This window comes from Chaetura pelagica, unplaced genomic scaffold (assembly GCF_000747805.2).
Source record: "Chaetura pelagica isolate M959 unplaced genomic scaffold, ChaPel_1.0 scaffold94, whole genome shotgun sequence".
NCBI classification, from domain to species: Eukaryota; Metazoa; Chordata; class Aves; order Apodiformes; family Apodidae; genus Chaetura; species Chaetura pelagica.
Genome location: NW_009952881.1, coordinates 2,092,203 through 2,112,664, shown reverse-complemented (window position 1 = coordinate 2,112,664; position 20,462 = coordinate 2,092,203). Strand labels below are relative to the sequence as shown.

The following is a 20,462-nucleotide window of genomic DNA, read 5'->3' as shown; positions in this document are numbered from 1 at the left end:
CATCCTGGCTCAAACCAGGACATTTATGTCAATAAAACTTGCAAAAAAAAATCCGGGCTGAGTCTTCAGCTGATGAAAATTGTCAGAAAAACTATTTTCCTTGTTGTAGATCAGAAATCTGAAAATCTGTTATACAATGGAGATTGCAGGGATTCTTTGAACTTTGGGCCTCCTACTTTGCTTTATTAACAGTTAATGATGTTGTGTTGAGTGAGGATGTAATGGGCCTAGTGGGGGACAGCCATTAATAAAGTCAGTCTTTACCATTGCAATTATGGTTAATCTTAGCAACCATAACTGAGAATCTTTTAAGCTTTTGCATAAACATAAGGAAAATAAGTAATCTGAAAACACTATCACTTTCTTTTTAACAATAACTCTTGTCTTTTTCCCTTAGCTCTATGTAATTGTCTCTTAGACTCATATGTGTTGCTTCATATGCTTGTTATATATCTACTATTGATATTAAAAATGTTTTTATATGTATATATTTAGCAGAGAAACTGGTCTCTTGTCAGGACTGGAATGGACATATGAAAACTTAAATAATCTGGACCTACAGTTAAATGTGAAAAAAATTTTTAGAAGGAATATTTCTGGAGATGGACAGTGTCTGTTGCTGGTTTGAAAGCAAAGTTCAGATGGGACATCTTGGGAGAGGGGATGTCCCCTCCTTGAACAAGTCCCTCCTGCAAAGGGAAGCAGTGGTCCAGCATTAGGGGTGATAGATGATGGTCAAAGTACAAAGCTGGGAGCCTGTATTTGTGTAGATGGTCTGATAGACTGCAGAAGGCAGCAGTGGACCTGGCAGGCATTAGAGATAGGGACCAAATTTCCAGGGAGTCAAAGGGATCAGTGCTGCCACTAAGAGATTCCCTGTGTTAAATGAAGCAAAAGCATAACCCATAGCCTGTCTGCTGCAAAGATAGAGCAGATAAGGACAAATGCTGTTGTACAGACTTTGCTCTCTCTGATGTGGGGTCCTGTAGCTGATCTTTGTATACTGTCAGGTACAACATTAGTAACACTAGTCATGTCTTATAAAACCTGGCTCTCTACGTGTGTGTGGCTGGGGTGAGGAGTAAGGTTTTTTTTGTAAAGATCTGGTCACCTCTCTACAAGAGTAATTCTATGCAGCTCTGCCCCAAGGCTCTGAGGACCTTGAAATCCCTCAGATGGGATGAGAACAGATGCACTCAGAACAGCTCAATACAGCTGCTGTCTTGGGTGCCAAATTTTACTAGCTGAGGGTGCAAGGGCACAAAAGGCAGGCCCTTTGTCCTTGTTTAAGGATGTACTCATCAAGGAGTATCAGCCTTGGTGGTGGTTATTCTAAAGTTGTTTTCCCTTATCCAATTATTCTTTCTCTTTCTCTGCCTTCTAGCATGCACTTAATTCAGGTGGACTCTGTTCAGCGATGGATGGAAGATTTGAAGTTAATGACAGACTGTGAATGTATGTGTATTCTCCAGTCCAAGCCAATCAGCATTGAGAAGGATGAACAAAATGAACTTATCCTTTCCTCACAGTATAACACGTGTGATAACTTGCAGCTGCTATTAAAAAGAGCTTGGATCATAAGCACAGAGTTGACCAGGATTGCTCAAAAGCTGGAGAAAAATAGATGGCAGAGAGTCCACAGCATGACAGTAAGAGTCAACTGCCATGTGCGTTCAATGATAAATGAATACAATACAATCACCAGGAATTCTTCAAAAGAAATGCAACAGGTAGGGTGCCTTACCTGATTTAATGTTTGTCTTGCTTATTTTTTAATTTTAATAATTAAAACATACTGAATTGTAAGGAATTCCTTACATACCAATAACGGTCCCTTGTTTTAAGAATTTCTAATCCCTTTTCAGCAATGGAAATATTCTTGACTCATTTTGGATCCTATTTTATTATAAACATGATTCTGATTGTTAATAATACTGAGAAATTGCATTGACAAATGTTTTGGGTTTGAGGACTACTGAACTAAAGTAACTAGATGCCCCACCTGTGAGTTCCTTTGTATTTACAATATAGAAAATACTGTTTTCATTAACTTCAGTTTTATCTGTACTAATTTTATTCAGAAAAGTAGAAAAAGAGTGTCAATGTGAAATATGATGTTTCTGAAGGGTTTTCACCTAGTTATCATAAACATTATATATATTTTTAGAAGTGACTGTGTGTATGGATATTGCTTTAAAGACACTTTGTCTTTCTGTCTCTGCAGTATGAGAAGCTTTTAATAGACAAGTGCTCAGAATTTACAGCTTTCACAGAAAGGTAATTTAAATTTTCTACTTGAAATATTAATGTTTGTTGTTTTACTGTATTGTAGAATTTCTAATAAGAAGTACAAACCCACTAACAGCCTTAGATATTTGAACTAGGCCCCTGCAGCTCTGACAGGCTCTTTAAATGTTAGGCCCTGCTCAGCGAAGTGAGTTGCTTTTATCTAAAGTACGTCCTAATGAAAGATGGGATTTGCTGTTGCACAGAGAGCTTGGCATCGACAGGAAGCTGTATGCAAGAGGGTTTTTCAGGGCTTTCAGATATCAAGGGAGAAACTCTGGCTCTAATGACATCACTGATGAAGTTCCCTTCGAGTTCAGTGGAGCCAAGAGTTCAGCTGGTGTGAAAACTTATGTTGCAAGACTGTTGTGCTGCATGTTCCTGTATGCACATATCCATGCATTTCTAAATCAAACCAAAATAAATACACATTCATTTAAATTGCAGTTGTAGGTTTACTCAGCTCCACGCATTCCAGAATGTTGAGACTGGAAAGTAAGAATCTTTGTCATTCTTCTCATTATATTTCTCCTGCCTAACCTAAGTTATCCTGTTTCCACCACCACAGTTTCATCAGTCTTTTTTTTTATTTACTTTCAACATGGTGCAAGTCATTCTGCTTGAGGGATCACCAGGGAAAAAGACACCATCTAATTATCAGGAAAGAACATTTCTTGAGAATTATTGTTTTTTGCCAAATCTGTGGAGCTCAGAATTTACTTTTGTGTTCTACAATGAGACATACTGATTTAATGAGAGCTCTGATCTCATAATGTCTGCTTCAAATCAGCCCACTCCCTCCTTGTCTGTTGACAAATGGTTGGTATATGGGCGAAAGACAGGTAAAGCTGGAAAGGGCACCTACTGTGTAGGTGGAGACACTGATCAACCAAACTCCATCTTCCATTTTACAGTGGCCTGCCTGGGTTAAATACATTTTTACAATTCAAATGAATGCTTTCTCTGAGGAAGTATTAGTTATTTCATATGAATTGTATAAAGTTTTCCATCTTTATCTCATTTTTTCAGTTAAAGCCAAATGTCACTGGTTACAGGATAGTTATGCTAACTCTGTAAAGCTGCTGTATGAAATCTTTCTGCATAAAAGGCCAAATCTTACTTTTGAGTATGTTTTTTAAATTTAAGTTAACTGTACTCCTCTGGGCACACGTAAGTTTGGTTCCTTATCCTGTGATCATGAAACCATGGCAAAGAAGGTAAAGGAATAAAAATGATTGAAAGCACTCCTTTGGTCATAAAAGATGGCTGGGTATTCACAGCTGCAGTTGAAGCTAAAGCATCCTAGAGTGACTAACCATTAGCATAAGTGGTAAATAACCATTAGCATAAGTGGTAAATAGCAGTATTGCTCGGAAAACTTCTTTAAAATCTTTTTATTAAGGACCTTCTAATCCAAGTCTTCAGCCACACACAGCATCAGCACCAAAATTTGGCCTGTAGTCTGTGAAGTAAATTGTGATCCCAAAATGATTCATTAGTGCCCAGTGTTGTACTTTGTTGGTATACTTACTACATGTAGACAAAGCTTTGATTGAAGTCTGGTATGATGCTAATGCCACAAAGATGGTGTCCTCATGAGCAGCTTTATCCCCATTTTATCCCCATTATTAACACTGACACTCACCTGTGAGAATCAGTTTGCCAAGCAATAGTTGTCTGCATCTTTTTTCCTTCATCTCTTTCCTTTCTTTTCAGGTGCATACAAACTGAAGATGAGCAGCTACTGAAGTCCATGAAGTCTTGTATTAACGAGACGCTCACAACCATTGCTCAGTACTTTGGCCAGTTGATAGAGCTGGTTTTAACACATGAGGCACAGGTTAGTTTGTAGGTAAAAAAATACATTTTGAAATTCTTGGATCTTGAGGGAGAGCATCTATTAAGAGGAGGATTAGAATTACAGCTCTCAATTTTCAGCAAACTTATGATTAGTAATTCAAATATCTTGCAAAGAGATTGAGGTGTTTGTATTCTCAAATTCTCCAATAACCTCAAATCCCAAATAAAATGATCTTGTGGCTCACTGTTACTTTTCCTCATAGACTTCTTTCATTGCAAGGCATCTAACTTCTGGATAATTTCTTGTTAATAACACCTTTGGACACATGTTTTCTTCCTTTGATGCAGACACTACTCTTCTTTAGAAGCCTTGAAAAAGTCTCTCTTGCTCTCAATGATCCTCATTAAAGGATAAACTTTTTAGAAGAGGTACATACAGCAAATGTGTTATTACACCACAGATGTTAACCAGTGCATGTCTTAAACTCTCATAATTAGTGATAAAACACGGTATTGTGTATTTTACAGAAAATATTGTGTATTTTGCAGAATTAAAGTCAAACCAACAAACCAACTTGCTAATGCACTTTGGTTAAGATTTATAAGAGCTACATGAAATGCCATATATGAGTTGAAATGTGTACATATTTTTGCATGTTGCATATTCACTGAGTAGGTTGTGGTTGTTTTGGTGCTTATTCTTTTTAAACTGAAGAGCAGTTCTTCACTCCTAATGTATGTGTCTTTGGACATTTTGATACTTACTGATACATCTGCAATCCTACCCCTTTTTTTTTTTTTTTTCTTTAAGGGGGAAGAATTCATTACTCTGCATCACCTCATGTGTGTTTGTGTGGCTGAAGACTTGGATTAGAAGGTCCTTAATAAAAAGATTTTAAAGAAGTTTTCTGAGCCATTCAGGCAGGCTGCATTCAGTCACTTCTGCCACACAACCACATTGTGGGTAGCTTGCTGCTCTGGAACAGACTAAGCGTTTGTGTAAAAGGCCAGAACTTGGCTTAATTTGTGTTCTCAGGAGTCTAAGTGTCTAATCTGTGTATCAGGATTTTATTCAGGATAGGTTCATAACAAAATGTTATCTTTTATGGAACATTTCTTTAATGCTAGAGGTAGGAGAAAACAGCCTCTTAAAGGGAAGATAATTGAATTATCATATTGATCAATGACATTTTCTATGTAGACTGAGAATAGTGATAAATCTAGGAGCTTAAAAGTAATGTTGGAAAGGATGTACCAATATTTCTTACAAATAAGTTGGAAATCTTGTATTGTCTTGTGCTACAGCTACTACACTAAGACAATCAGTTGCCTTCTGAAAAATTCAGTTCAATCCCGTACCAAACCAAATAATAATTTATGATAGATCTGAAGAGGGTCTTTACTGAATGTTCTCACACGTCTGTTCTCTTTATTAATATTTATTTTTAAATATCACTATCCTTTCTTAGATCTAATCAAATGCAATGATAAATGTGTCAGTGTTACCAGTCTGACTCCTGCTGCTTGTCAGTTATTTTTTTCCTTTCCTCTGGGTGAGAAGCAAGATGACATCGATTAAATGAACTGAACTTTCTACTCCATCTCATCTCTAAATAAAACTCTAATATTTTTCATTGGAAGTAAATTATATTCGTTATCTTATGTCACACAGAACCTGCTGAGACAAATAGAATTGTCAGACAGTGTGTACATCACTGAGTCAGCGCTGAGTAGCTTGTTCAGCCTTACCCAGGAAGGTGCCCATCTGTGCCGTATCATAGCCAAGGTAAGGGAATATTTGGAGTCATCCAAAGTAAACTAGTAATACAAATGAGTTCTTTTACTTAGTAAAATAGTAGTGGTTGCAAGTTTTGAAATGTACAAGATGAAATTTTGTATCTCAGGAGACAATCTTAGGTTAGAGGACATAAAACTTACTCTGAGAAGCTATTTATTTTCCTTTTCTTTTACTTTTATCTTTTTTTTCAAGCAATAATTATCCCATTAGATTAAAAAAACCAAAATACACAAACCTTGACCTGTTTATCAGTAACTCTCGATGCCCGTGCAAATGACTGCAGTAGGATGGTAAGCTCCAACAGGCTTCTGGTCATGGATTTCACTACAGTTGTCTTTGTGCCACCTGATGTATTAAGCCTTCCTTCAGCATCTTGGGCATCTTTTTAATATGTCTCCTCACAGTACTTTGTAAGTACCAACTACGTAAGTGAAGAGGAACTTAAAAATTGGCTGTGCATATGGATGACTACACAGAGAAACAGCAAGACCTCTTCAGGTGTTGTATACAGGGGAGCTTAGAGATATTATTAATATGATTCTATGATTATTAAAGAAGTAATTTTAGAGACACTTTGCATCCATTATTTTCCTTTTAGAGAGGAATGTTACAGTTACTTCTGGCATTGTGTGTTCTCATTTACTGAGTAGTTGATGCTACCTTTTGGTATAAATTATTAATTCTGCCAAGATCAATGATACTGACAATCCCTGTAGAGTTTACACCTTTGAGGACATTTTGATTTTGAAAAAGTGAGAAAGGCAGGGCATTGTGTGAGCTTGAGAATAAGATAAACACAACCATAGCCTGTATATAAAGAAAATCTCCTTTCCCAAGCTTCTGCTTGTGGAATGTTGTGCTAATCCATTGTCCTGCTCACAGGTGAAGTTAAACAGCAGCATTCATTTTACTTCTGATAGGACTTTGGATGGATGTTTGGCACCATAAAAAGTACTTCTCGGTTTTGAAGGCTGTGAATGAGGTAGAAGCAGAAATGTGTAGTGGATCCTGGCAACTGCCTGAGACGTTTAATTTTTTCTAAATTGGTATTTGAGCTCCACTCAGTGGAATCCAAAAACACTGTTAAAATGTTGAGTATTTAGGAAGTGCAGAACTAACAAATTGAAAATAACTGCTCCTGTGTTTTTTATCATTGTGTTAATTCCAGAAGTTTAATTAACAGAATTGAAGTTTGATCTTCCATAAATCACTGAATGCATTTGCTAAAACCTGAATGTGTCACAGGTTTACAAGCAAAAAGATGCAGCCTCTTACACAAAGAACCCTAAGTGGTGGAATCTGGTTGCTGAATTACAGTGGTGTATTGCATCACCTGTCCTGTGTGTCTGATCCTCTGTGCACTGTGAAATGCATTTGTCCTGACTCACCATCATCCTTCACCCTCTGCATTGCCTCAGTTATCTGCATCAGTGAGCAAGGTGGCCGAGGAATCGTAACAGACCAGAATTTTGAATTCATTTGCTTGAGTAAATGTAATTTGCTGTTATTGAAAATAAACTATGAAAGTGAAAGTGCAGGCTGATTTGGAAAAAAAATAAATAATCTGGAGCTGTGCCTAGTCATTAAGAGGGTGAGAATGGATGCAATTGAAAAGACCTCACAACCTCCTGCAGATACAGATATTCCCTTGAGATTTGTCATATTATCTTTGCTAAAAACTAGCCAGAGAAGTGGAATATTTGGTTACAGTGAAAGTAAAACTCAACAAAACTACAACTTGCCAGATGTCTGCTGGAAATACAATACAGCAGAAAGGAAACAGTCTAGGAGGTTCCTGGAGTGTGTGGAAGATAGCTCCCTGACACAGCTGCTGAGTGAGCCAACAAGGGAAGGCCCCCTGCTGACCTGCTGCTTGCAACAGAGAAGGAATTGTAGGTGATGTGACAGTTGGAGGCCCTCTTGGACAAAGTGATCACAAAACATTAGTTTTCTACTCTTGAGAAGTAGGGAGGAGAGGTCACCAGCACTGCTACCTTGGACTTCCAGAGGGAACACTGTGGCCTGTTGAGGAGCCTGGTTGACAGAGTCCCCTGGGAAGCAGTCCTGAAGGGCAAAGGGTCCAGGAAGGCTGGGCACTCTTTAAGAAGGAAATTTAGAGGTGCGGGAGCAGGTTGTCACTGTGTGCCAAAAGATGAGTCAAGGGGAAGAAGACCAGCCTGGCTTAACAGACAGGTTTGGATGGAACTCAGGAAAAAAATGAGAATTTATGGTCTTTGGAAGAAGGGGCAGGCCACTCAGGAGGACTACAAAGGTGTTGTTAGGCTATGCAGGGAGAAAATCAGAAGGGCCAAGTAGAATCTGGCTACTGCCATAAAGTACAATAAAAAACATTTCTATAAATGAGCCACAAAAGGAAGGCCAAGGGAAATCTCCAACCCTTATTGCATGCGGGGAACAAAGGATGAGGAAAAGGCTGAGGTACTTCAGGCCTTCTTCATGTCAGTCTTTAGTAGTAAGGCCCGTTGTTTTCTGGGTACCCAGCCCCCTGAACTGGAAGACAGAGATGGAGAGCAGAATGAAGCTCCCATAATCCAAGATGAAATGGTTAGAGACCTGCTACACCACTTGGACATACACAGGTCTATGGGGCTTGATGGGATCCAAGGGTACTGAGGAGCTAGTGGAAGTGCTCAGCAAGCCAATTCCATTATCCGTCAGCAATCTTGCCTAACAGGGGAGGTCCCAGTTGACTGATGGTTAGCAAATATGATGCCCACCTACAGGAAGGGCTGGAAGGAGAATCCAGGGAACTAAAGGTCTGTCAGGCTGGCCTCAGTACCAGGAAAGGGTATGGAACAGGTCATCTTGAGTGCCATCACACAGCACATGCAGGACAACAAAGTGATCAGGCCAAGTCTACACGTGTTTATGAAATGCAGGTCCTGCTTGACTAAACCAATCTCCTTCTATGACAAGGTGACCTGTTCAGCGGATGAGGAAAAGGCTGTGAGATCTGCCTAGAGCATTGTTTCCTAGAGCATTATTTTGGAGAAACTGGCTGGCCATGGGATGGACAGACATACAGTTCACTGGGTGAGGGACTGGCTGAATGGCTGGGACCAAAGCACTGTGGTGAATGGAGCTAAATCCAGCTGGTGGCCAGTCACAACTGGTGCTTCCCGGGGCTCAGTATTTGGGCCAGTTCTGTTTAATATCTTTATCAATGATCTGAATGAGGGGATTGAGTGCACCCTCAGTAAGCTTGCAGATAACACCAAGTTTGGTGGGGGTGTTGATGTGCTTGAGGGTAGGAAGGTTCTCCAGAAGGATCTGGACAGGCTGAATCAATGGACCAAGGCCAACTGGGTGACATTCATCATGGGTTGGTGCTAAGTCCTGCACTTGGGTCCCAACAACCCCATGCAATGCTACAGGCTTGTGGAAGCTGCAGATGTGGTTCTTAGTAGTGGACTTGGCAGTGCTGAGTTGATGGTTGGACTTTGTGATCTTAAAGGTCTTTTCCAACCAAAGAGATTCTATGATTCTATGAAATTTGGTCATGTAACCTTGAATTCTTATTTTCCACGACAATGTGTGATCTTGCAGAACAATATTATAGGAACTGGTTTCTGGTCCTTTCTCTCTCTTCTCCTCCTCTCCCCACTAATATTTTAACAAGATTTAAAAATGCTTTGAAGTGCTAACCCCCCCATGCTGAAGTGTCACCTAGAATTTTATTCCACCATGAGGCATTCTTTTTTTTTTTTTTTTTTTTTTTTAACATGTAACTTGTAATCTGCTGTGAAAGGATCCTGTTGCTGAGTCATCCTGGCAGCCAGCTAGTGGTTCTCACTAGCTGTCAGAAATATAAAGACTAAGATTTCTGACGCAAATGAGTAGTAGTGAGGGTGAGAAATGAAGCCTAAATAATAATAATCCTTGAATTCTGAGCTAATAGAAGAACCAATGTTGAACTGTGAGGTTTGAACCATAATACGCAGTGTTCACCTTCAGGCAGCTATGCTGGTGTCAGCATAATGGAAACTCCAGCAGTTCAGATAATTTTAAAAGTAAAAAGAGAAAATGAGAAAAGGAAGAGCCAAGTAGAGCATTTGTTGCAACTACCAGGGAAAACTTTGGTTAGGTTTCTATCTATGGATCTGTTCCTTACCTTTGGAACCAAATGTTGCTAAAATACTCTGTCAAGTCTTATGACACATACTTAAGCATCAAACAGTGTGACTAACTTGTATCATTGTCTGGGCTTACATTGCAGGCATGTATTAACAAGTCTTTTTTATTGTATTGTATCTACTAGATTTTGATCCTGGGATCTTTCATATTAAAAATTATAAATTAGTCTTGATTGTTAAAACTCTACCTTCACATGCTGAAAGCATAAGGAGACATTAAAACCCCAAATTATAAATTTTGAATGTACTTAAGCAATTGTCAGAAATAAACATTACTTGAAGTAGACTGGTTCTGAATTGATTTGGCTTCATAACAACCAGAAGAATCAGTAAGAATCAGTTTCACAGTTTCAATAAATACTGGGACATAGAGTGATAAAAAAATTCTTTGCAAATTAGTCCATTTCACTGATGATAATTAGATACCAACTGTATTGAACTGGTTACTATAATAATAGTCTACTAAAAAAAAGGCAAAACCAAGGATTATGAAGATAAGCAGGTACAGCTGTAACATCCTTCTTTGTAGAATGCTTGACTGTTTGATTCCCATATGGATATGCAGGAGATTCCTTGCTCTGAGAAGCTTTTAATACATCTTGGCCTTACCTACTTAGTACATCAGTTCCTTTTCTAACAAGTATTTACTATGAAGATTTTTTTGGAGATCATCTTTCAAGCTACTCAAATGTTGTCCTCCATCATGAGGAAAGACTTGAGAATTCACTACACTTTGAATAATTTCAGGCTGAAACTACAAAATGCAATAGCATAGAGTTGAATGTTCTTTTTCTCCTCCTTATTCACTCAACTCACTATGCATGGTGGGGCTTTCTATACTCATGACCTCTTTAGCATGCTTTTTGTGATTTTATTGCAGATGATTTTGTTATCTACTGCTAGCTTTTCAGAACAGCATCTCAGGAATGTTTCCACAAAATTGAATTCCTGTTGATCCAATATAGGAGAGAAATAGGTCATAAAGCAATAAAGCAAGTTCTCTCTTTCAGATTCTGCTTTATATAGAGCATTTGAAACCCATCCCAGAAGAATGTGGAGAGTAAGGTTCATGTCAAGAGCAGCATTTGATATGTTATTTGGTAAAAAACTGGAAATGCCAAAAAGTCTGCAAAAGATAAATAAAAGCATGCTTAGACATATCAAGAGCTTTTGGAAAGATGCAAGTTAATCTCCAAAGCAATCAAACACTCAGTGCTGAGATGTTTCTTTGAACTGTAGTTTGTCCATTTGACCAATTTCTATGCATCCCTATCAGATAGAATAGTTTTGTCATCACTGTAAAAGATACAGGAGACAAATCTTGAGAAAGGTGAATATATCCTGAGGAATGCGTAGTGAGAGGAGTGTTTTTGACAAGCCATAGAGTCAGACTCTGTTCCATATTTCATTTACAGCTCTCTAGATTCATTACTAGAGATCAGTATTTTACAGCTTGGTAATGGCCCAGAGGGTACAAAATAAACGGTTTAGATCTCTTCCTGACAAATGCAGTGATAAATCTCTTCCTGTTCATCAGGGGCAAAAGCAGGGCATCCATCTGTCACAGAGAAAGCCTGAACCAAATGTGCCAACATCACCTGAGCTTTGCTAGTGTTCTTCACTAACTTCTGCTCATTAAGACTGGAGCAGAGAATTGGATCATGTCTGATTCCACTTGCAAACTGAGAATGAAATTTAAAACATAAATCCCAGTTATGTTAGATTTGGGGAAAACACTGTAATAGTTTTTTCTCTGTATTTTTCACAGATAATTTAATTATTGCTTGGGTAAAATATCAATATCCTTTTGTGGAAGGCAAATAAGACGAACTTTTTTCTGTTAGTGTACTGCGGTTTTTTTTTAGTTTAAAGGCTCAGAAATATCTTTCTGCAGTAGGCTATAGATAGCAGTACTAAATATAAAAACTTACAGAGATACATGTGCACTTTTTACAATCTCAGAAATTAATTTTACTCTTAACAAACTTCTGTAAGCCTAGTGTTTTCATTGATCTAACAGAAATTACTTATACAGGTGCAAAGACAGAAAAAAATTATCTTAAACATATTGAGGTGCTAATTGTCTTACTCTAATTTTCTTACAAATTGGTATATATATTTTTGTTAGACTGAACAGATAGCTTTGCTAGATCTATTATTCTCTACTCCCAATAGAACTAGTACAAATAATGTAGAATTCTTTAAAAGTGAATTCTGAGGTTTTATGTCAGTACAGTCTGTTGAGTTTTCAAGTAACAAATGCTTGAGGAGAAAAAGATTATTTCTGTGAATATGTTACAGGGTATATATTACACTTGGTCCATGATTCCAACTATTTTCACTTTACTAATGTAATTGGAATACTTTAGTCTGAGTTTAATATTTTAAATGCTTTCTTACTCACTATATGGCTGATTTTCCATAAAAGTATCTGTAGTCTACCTGATAGCTTAACATTTTGAAATGTAGGACAATCAAAAAAAACCCCACCACATGAGGTACATAGGTTGTCTGTATTTATTTGTTTCTTTCAATTTTTTATGTGAACTTTGCAACACTTACATGTTTACAAATTGTGTTGGAAATTATTAAGGATAGCTGCTGTAAGGGTATATATGTTCTCAAATCTTTGTCATTTTTGCCACATGTAAAGAAAAAATGTGTAGGAATGTAACTTTTATTTATTAGAGGGTGAAGATATGGATTATATCAGTATAGAACTTTACACCTGTTTTCACATTATTTGCAGTAGCTCTTTAACAATATGACCTTCTCTTTCTTATTTTAGCATGAGGTAAATGTTGTATGGAGCTCTGAAATGCATAGGAATGAGAAATGCATGCTAACACAAACTTCTTTAAAATTAATAGCATAAGGTTGGACTGTCACTTAAATGTCCCTTTAATTGCCACCTATTGATAATTCTTTGTAATTTTCACATGAATGTCAAGTTTAATGTAAATTGTGCTTGTAATTGGTAAAAGTCAATCACTTAAGCACACCTCCCACTGAGGCTGTATTACTTTTTCACCACTTAGTGTATAAGCATTAATCAACTTGAATTCTCTGTGTGAGTTTAACATCCTCTTTGTTGGTGTTTTGATAACAGATAATTTAGACAAATTACTAAAAGAATCCACCCCCCATCCCAATCTCTGTCAAATACCAGGGAAACATTCAATGCTACTTTCCTGATTTTTGCTTTTCCCCTGCAGGAAGGAGGTGTGGTTGCTCTCTTTAAGATATGTCGCCAGGATTGTTTCAGGTGCCTTTATCCCCAGACACTGAGAACTCTGGCATCCATTTGCTGTGTAGAGGAAGGGATGCATCAGCTGGAGAAGGTAGGCACTTCAGTGTTCTTCACTGACTGCATCATGAAATAGAGAAGGTCCTCTTCAATCTCTTCTAGGAATTGATAACTTGGTGGTGTTTGCTGTTATGTTCCATGCTAGCCTCACTTTTTCTCTGCTGAACAAATCTTCAGTCTTTATAAAATTAGCCCTTGATAGAATAATTTGATTATTCTATTTGGTTGCTTGCAGAAATAAGCTTTCTAAGTGGGGATAATTTTCAGAGAGCAGCTAAATACATTAGAGATGACGTAAAAAAAAATAAAAATAAAAGAAGAGTCTATAATTTTGAGACTCTCTGAAGTGTTTGTTTAGATAGTCCAATATTTCAAATAACCCTTAAAACACAGAAATCTTTGTACCTTTGCAGATGCTTAGGTAGGGCACCTGTTGTAATTGCAGAGAGAGAATTGGGACAGAAATAGCAGGTAGCCTATAGAAAAACATCTCTGCTAATCAGCAACATGTCTCCTAAAAGCCAATTTTAACTGGGATGGCAAGTATTAAAACAGTATCCAGTTAAAACTGTATCACCTGCTTAGGCTCCATTCTTTTCTCACTCACACTAAATACTGCTGTATTTTGGAAAACGAACACTTCTGGTCAATAAATCATGATCTCATCCTTTGTATTTCATAAACCAGTCATTTTCCACAGCTGAATAATTGCCTCTTCAAGTTAATGATAAATAATTTCACTGCCACTTTACTTTGACATAACTTGTAATTTACTGCCCAAAATTCAAGCAAACTGTGACAGAACATCTGCAGCAAAAGGCAAGTCTCTGAGCTTACAGTAAATGAAGATGACTTAAATTTTTTTTGACATAATGCTGGTTCAGACTGACACCAGGGTCAGTCTAAAAAGATCTTTCATTATGTCCACTATAACAGTAGAATTAATAGAGTTACAAATGGAAAAAATCGATTCAACTCACCTGGTCCAGTTCCTGGCAGAGTCAACGTGTATTTAATGTGGCCCATAACAAAGCTGACAAAACAAGAGTCTTAGAAAAAGTGATGACTCAAGCTCATATGTATTTGATCTGCTTTAATGTTGGTCACAAGTTAAATTGGTCAGCTTAAATTTTGTCACAATTGGTGTTGGAGTAGGGTTTAAAGGAATTTTTAAATGAAATCCTTACAATTGCTTTCAGTATGTGGGCCTTCAATTCTTAAATCAAACCTTGGCAAAAACTAAGTCTGCAACATGAGGGGCTGGACATTAATCCTACTGACCTGACTGGACAGAAAATTTTATGACGTGAGTATTTGGTTATCACTTGGTCAACTTTGCCTAAAATTGTGTTGCTGAGGATTCATAAGTTATGTGAATCTAGTACATACCTGGGTTTCTGGTGGGGGAGAATGGGCTATTTCATAGATCAAAACAAACGTTGGCACCTTGTCTGCAAGGAAGTTAAAGAACACAGGCCAGTACAATGCTGTGTTATCTGTAAGTAATCTATCAACTGGTGACAGCCCAGATTTTATAGTTTATAGACCTGAGGAAGGACAGTAAACAAGAAAGTTTTGATACTCTTTGTACTCTCTCTCTACCCTTCTTGGACACCTATTTAGAAGCAACAAAATATTCTCACCATAGAGTCAATGGAAAGTTCATGGATCAGATGAATAGTATTTTGATGTGAACAGCATTCCAGTTTTTTATGCTTTCTTTTAAAATATGAAGTGTTCTTGCAAAGAACTAAAAAGAGGGTTAACAATATTAGCATTCCTATAATTACAGTAATTACTAAAGGACTTTCTATCTGGAAGAAAAGGCAGCTTCTATTATCCAACTAAGTATCTGGGTGGTGGTGGAGCACTTAATTTGCTCTAATGTGAATATCATTATGCCACCTAGTGCATTAAAACATCAGTGCAATTTGAATTTGATTTTTAATGACAGAAACTTCATTCAAAGAAATCAACTTTGGCTTCCAAGCAATTCAGATTAGGTAATTCAAAGTTAAAAAAAAATAAACACACACCAAGCAAACCTCACCCTTTCTATTTTTCAATTAGATTTCACAGCTATTAAAGTGTTTAAAAGACCACTTAAAAGAAACCAGCATGAGCTATGATTTCTAACAGAGCATTTGTCTAGGAGGTGAACTAAAAGGGGGCAGTATAGTTTCTGCACTAATTGCAGTGCTTAATTACCAAATACATCAGGAATATTGTTTATTTTCCAATGCTCTTTGATCTTGCCAATTCAGTAGCAACACATGGAGATAAGAAGAACGTGTGTTTATGTTTATGGTTATTTAGAATACAAGCAAGGAACTCAGTTGTTCACAGGAGGCAATCCAGGTTAGACCATATTTTTACATTTTCTTGGGTTTTAAGTTACATGAACATTAGGCTGTCTTTATAATTAGTGCAAATTTAAGGTGAATGTTACTGTACCGGGTTTACCATTTGTCTGAATTTTTTTGTTTGCAGTATGGAAATACTGTCCTCATTTCCTAATGAAGGAAAGCAACAACTAAGTGCTCATTTCTAAAGATGCAGAAAATAGCCTATTTTAAACAAAAAAGTATTTGCCTCAGTTTTGTTTGTTGTGTTTTGTTGTTGTTTGTTTTTTTTTAAATCTTGTTCTTCCTGGTCATGCATCTTTAAACACATATCTGCACTACTCTCTTACCAGCATGGTTGAAAAAGCTGTTGCTACTTTTTCATCATCTTGATAAACAAGGTCATCTCTGCTATAATTACAATGACCAAGTAGTTGTTGCAATGACTAGTTTTTACTCTTTTAGGTAAATCTAGTCAGCTGTATGTACAACAATGCAAAATCAGTTGGTTAAAATGCCAGCTTAGAATGGTTATTTTCCTTTCAAGTACTTCACTGGCTTTTGAAAGGTACTGTTACTTTGTTGTACATTGAACTACAGAACTCCAGGTACACAACAGTAACAAACAAATTAGTGAGGCATTGGAAGGAGAAAGGTAGTCAAGAAATAGTGTCATTTTGTGACTGAGGACTGTGTGTAAACAAATGTTGTTCTATGCAAACTGTACTCCACAAGTGGTAATTTTGGTGCTTCAGGCTCCTTATGGATATCCAGTTGTTTGGTACCCTTTAACTTCATAATCCTTTGTGACACCAGCAGGATTGAGATAAATCTTTAGTCTCATCTGCCTAACCAGTCCCTCTTCAGATTGGAGTTAAGAGGCCCTGGAAAAGCAATCATCATTTTCCTCCTTTGCGTTTTTGCTGTAGCTACATGTCCCTGTACAAAAGAGGGCTTTGTCATCTGCATTTGTGGCACTTGAGCATGCAAAGTTTTTAGGAGAAATAACTATCCTTTCTAATGCAGTAAGATTTCTGGTTTAGGCACTCCAGAGTTTATGCAGAGACAGTATACAGGTAATAATATAGAAAATAGCTAAAATTGCTAAAACCAGAAGAACTGAAATGAGTTTGGGGTAGGTGAGCATGACCAGAAACTGAACAATGTTAGTGCTGCACATGCCAACCTGTTTGTGTCTCTAGCCCTGAGGTTTAGGACAGAAATACAATGATGTAGTGGGAGATTGGTTTTCAACATAGATATTTGTTGAGTGTTCTAAAGGGTATAATATCTGAACATTCATGAGGTGTGCTTTGAATTCTTAACTAACCTCAAGGTTCACATTTACGAAGGACTTTTGAAGGAATAGAGTTGGGATAGATTGACATGTGCATTTTGTTAATCTTAAGGTTAAAAAAATAGTGATCTTGCTTGTCTGATAATGTACATCCTGCAAATTACATTAGGAATAACTGTTCTTCAAATACCATTTTCATTGGCAAGATACAGATAAAATCTCACAGACATTTTCTTCAACATGAAGCAAATTTGCCTGGATAAAGGTTTTGTATTTGAATAAAGTCACACATCTTTAGCAATTTTTTTTGCCTAAAACCATTCTTCAGCCCTTTCTCTTCCTGCATTAGGTCCTTGTTTTGCACTCTGAATAAAGTGTCTCCTATACATATGCTGACATACAACCTTATTAAAGCCTAATGACTGGCAGTTTCTCTGCTTCAGGTCTGTCCATACAATGCTTGTTGTTACTGATGCTAGAATGCATGGATTTCTAATTTTTGCTCTAGGAAGCTCAGTTGTGTGATTTTAATTGAGGCAAACTTCCTGCTACAATAAAGGAAGTGCAGAGTTATTTCAGAAATAAATAGCAAACAGTGCAATCTACTGCAATTTTTACTGTATATGTGAAACATTATTACATTAAAAAGATGCAGCTCAGCTGGGGCCTAGATCAATGCTCGGCTGCCACAAACCCAATAATTTATACAAATAGTCATTCAAGCAGCTGCCTAAATATTAACATGGTGCAGTGTTTGTTTACTTACACTATTTAATCTACTCCAGAAAGCAAGACACCTGGAAACAGCTCACTAAGAGAAGATATTCCAGAGAGACTGGTGACAATTGCTACTTTTATGATTAAAACCTTCTTTTTAACAAGTGACACAGCTTTTATCAGTTTAAACAAAATTACCTAGGTATAGATTGTGAATTGCTTTCAACCCTTTATTTAAAGCACATCACATCCAAATACTCCCCTCTAGAAATATAATCTCTAAAGGGGGAAGCAAGTACAAGTGTACAATTTTTGTGGTTGGGCATCTGTATGAACTTCATAAAGACTTCTTAAACATGAAAGACTTAAAATCTCATGTTGATTGTGAACCCCATCTGATTTTTAAGAACAACCATGATCATATACACAGTAATATTTTCTGCATGATGGGGATATAGTCTGTCAATGACATGTATGAGTGTCACATAAAAAGGACCTTTGCCTGTCTCAGAGTCCCAAAGAAGATTTTCACTAAAACAACTTCACAAAGTTGCTGCTTCCAAGTCCCACCATAAGGACTTTCCCTGAAGCACTTTACCCACCTCAGAGCCCTAACAAGGACCTTCACTGAGGCAGTTTTAAAGCAAAGTAAAGATGATTTATTGATGCCACAGTTTTAACAAGTTCTGGATAGCTGTTGATGAATTCCCTAGCTGCATAGATTTGAGGTGAAGGTAGTAAAGGCAAAATAAAAACATCTAATAGAGTCAGAGGTGCAAGTCTTACCAAAAGGTGTCCCCTTTTGGGTGAGAAAAGAGGATTCAGGCCCATTGACCCATGCATATAGTTGTTGATCTCTTCTCCTGAAGAAAGAGAGGATTCTAACACTAATTTAGACTAATAAATAATTTTCTGATAGGTACCTTTGCAGGTTCTTATTACTTATTAATTAAGAGAGGGGAGGGGAAAAGGACCCATGTTGCTCTTGATGCAGTTTTCTCAGGCATCATCATTTCCATCGTGCTCATTGCCAGTCATCAAGTTTGCAGTCAAAATGCCCAAGCCAGGCACCAGAGTTTAATCTTGGCCAATACCTTGGCTGACACAGTGGTCTGTTCCTTCTGCCACTACTCCTTATTTGATGTAAGATTATGAATTAGCCTGTTGTCTTTTGCAAAACAATCTCTCGGGGTGGGGCCAAGGGGTAGGCAGGCAGAGTGGCAGGACTGCATTCCTTTTGTTAGATTTAACAAAAGGGTCTATCCTGTTGTCCCACAATGAGAAACAAGCTCTGGTGGGAATTAATAGAATGTTTACTACAAAACCTGCGACTATAATTTATTCATAGCTTTTGGGTGAATGTAAGTTGATTATTCCATTGAGCTTTAACCAATTTGAACTTTCAGTTTCAAACTAATCTCAGTTAAAACCAGGGAGTAACTTGTTTCAGATGAAGTGTACGTTTTGCCTTAAATCTCAGCTATGAAATCCATTTATGCATCTGCAGGATGAGACAAGTGGGAATTATAGAGGAGGCTTTGATTATGAAGGCCTGGATGACCTGGTTTGAGGATGCAGTCACCACTTCTAAAAGAGGAACACAAAAGTTAGCTGGTAGCCCATGTATTTTATTGTCACAAGATGAGAATGCTTCACAGTCATGAACATTTTTATTTTTGTAGTATCTGGTATATAATGAAAATAACTTTGTATTATACAAAATGATTGCTTATTTGCCTGACCTGCATGAACTATGTGGCTGTTTTCATATCTGAAATTTCCAAATGCAAAATACAAGGGGAAAAATAGTCTGTGAGAGAGAGACCCATAGGTGGTGTCCCTGCCTGCTTCTTTAAATGCAGAGTAGTGTGCAGTTTTCTCAGAAGCAGTGAAATGTCCATTATGGCAAGCAGTGACTTATTCACAGAACTTCTAGCTATGAGGAGATCTCAGGAGGTGCAGAAGTCTGCCTCAGCCTGTTAGGCTCTCTCATGCCTTAGAGAAGAGCTTTGTGTTAAAATTCCTTTTTTTGGGGATGTTAATATATGAAAAATTCTTGTGGCTTATTTCAGTGGTTTTGAACCCAGTTAGTTTCAGAACAAGGATTAGATGGACCTATGTGATGATAAAAATAGATATGTATTCTAAAATGAGTTGAATTCAATAGTTTAAAGATTAAGCATTTATTTATTTAAGAAATATATTTTCAAGAAACCATAGTTTTCAAAATTTAGTTTTAATTCAAATAAAATAAAATTTTATGTTATTCTGTCTGCTAAGTAAGACAGGACAAGGCTGTGTTTTAACAGCAAAATAAAGGACTCATGGAAGTCATTAGAAGGGGATAAGTTGTCAAGGGATCCTTCTCTTGTCTCTTTCCCACAAAAGCAGGTAACTTGCAAAGTTATAGTCCTTTATAAATGTTTCATGGGTCATGTTGACAAACACATTCTCTACACTGTTTTATGTTGATGTAGGAACCTGTTCTTTTCTTTCCCACATAAGTCTAAACAAAATAGTGCTTGGGAAGCTTCATGGTTGGGAAGAGGCTGGAAGCTTTCTTTCTGCATGCTTAAAACCACAGAATACTGGCTTGTGTGCTAAAAGCATGTGAGATGATTTATATGGAGGGTTCAAGTGATTAATTCCTTTTATAACCCTTTGACTGAAAAGTCAACTCTTATGTTTTGCATCATGCACTTCATTCCATTTGATAACTATCATTTTGGCTCATCTTGTATGGCTGCTTGTAGCCTGGCTC

General features: G+C 37.3%; 1 protein-coding gene across 1 annotated transcript in view; it reads left to right on the top strand.

Moving 5' to 3' along the window:
* The first annotated feature begins 1,292 nt into the window (after positions 1 to 1,292).
* INSC (inscuteable homolog (Drosophila)) overlaps positions 1,293 to 20,462 on the top strand; it is a 59,766-nt gene continuing 40,596 nt past the window's right edge. The window contains 5 exon segments of the mRNA XM_009995413.1: positions 1,293 to 1,730; positions 2,225 to 2,277; positions 4,003 to 4,126; positions 5,759 to 5,872; positions 13,254 to 13,379. Of these exon segments, the coding sequence (XP_009993715.1) occupies positions 1,293 to 1,730; positions 2,225 to 2,277; positions 4,003 to 4,126; positions 5,759 to 5,872; positions 13,254 to 13,379 (855 nt within the window).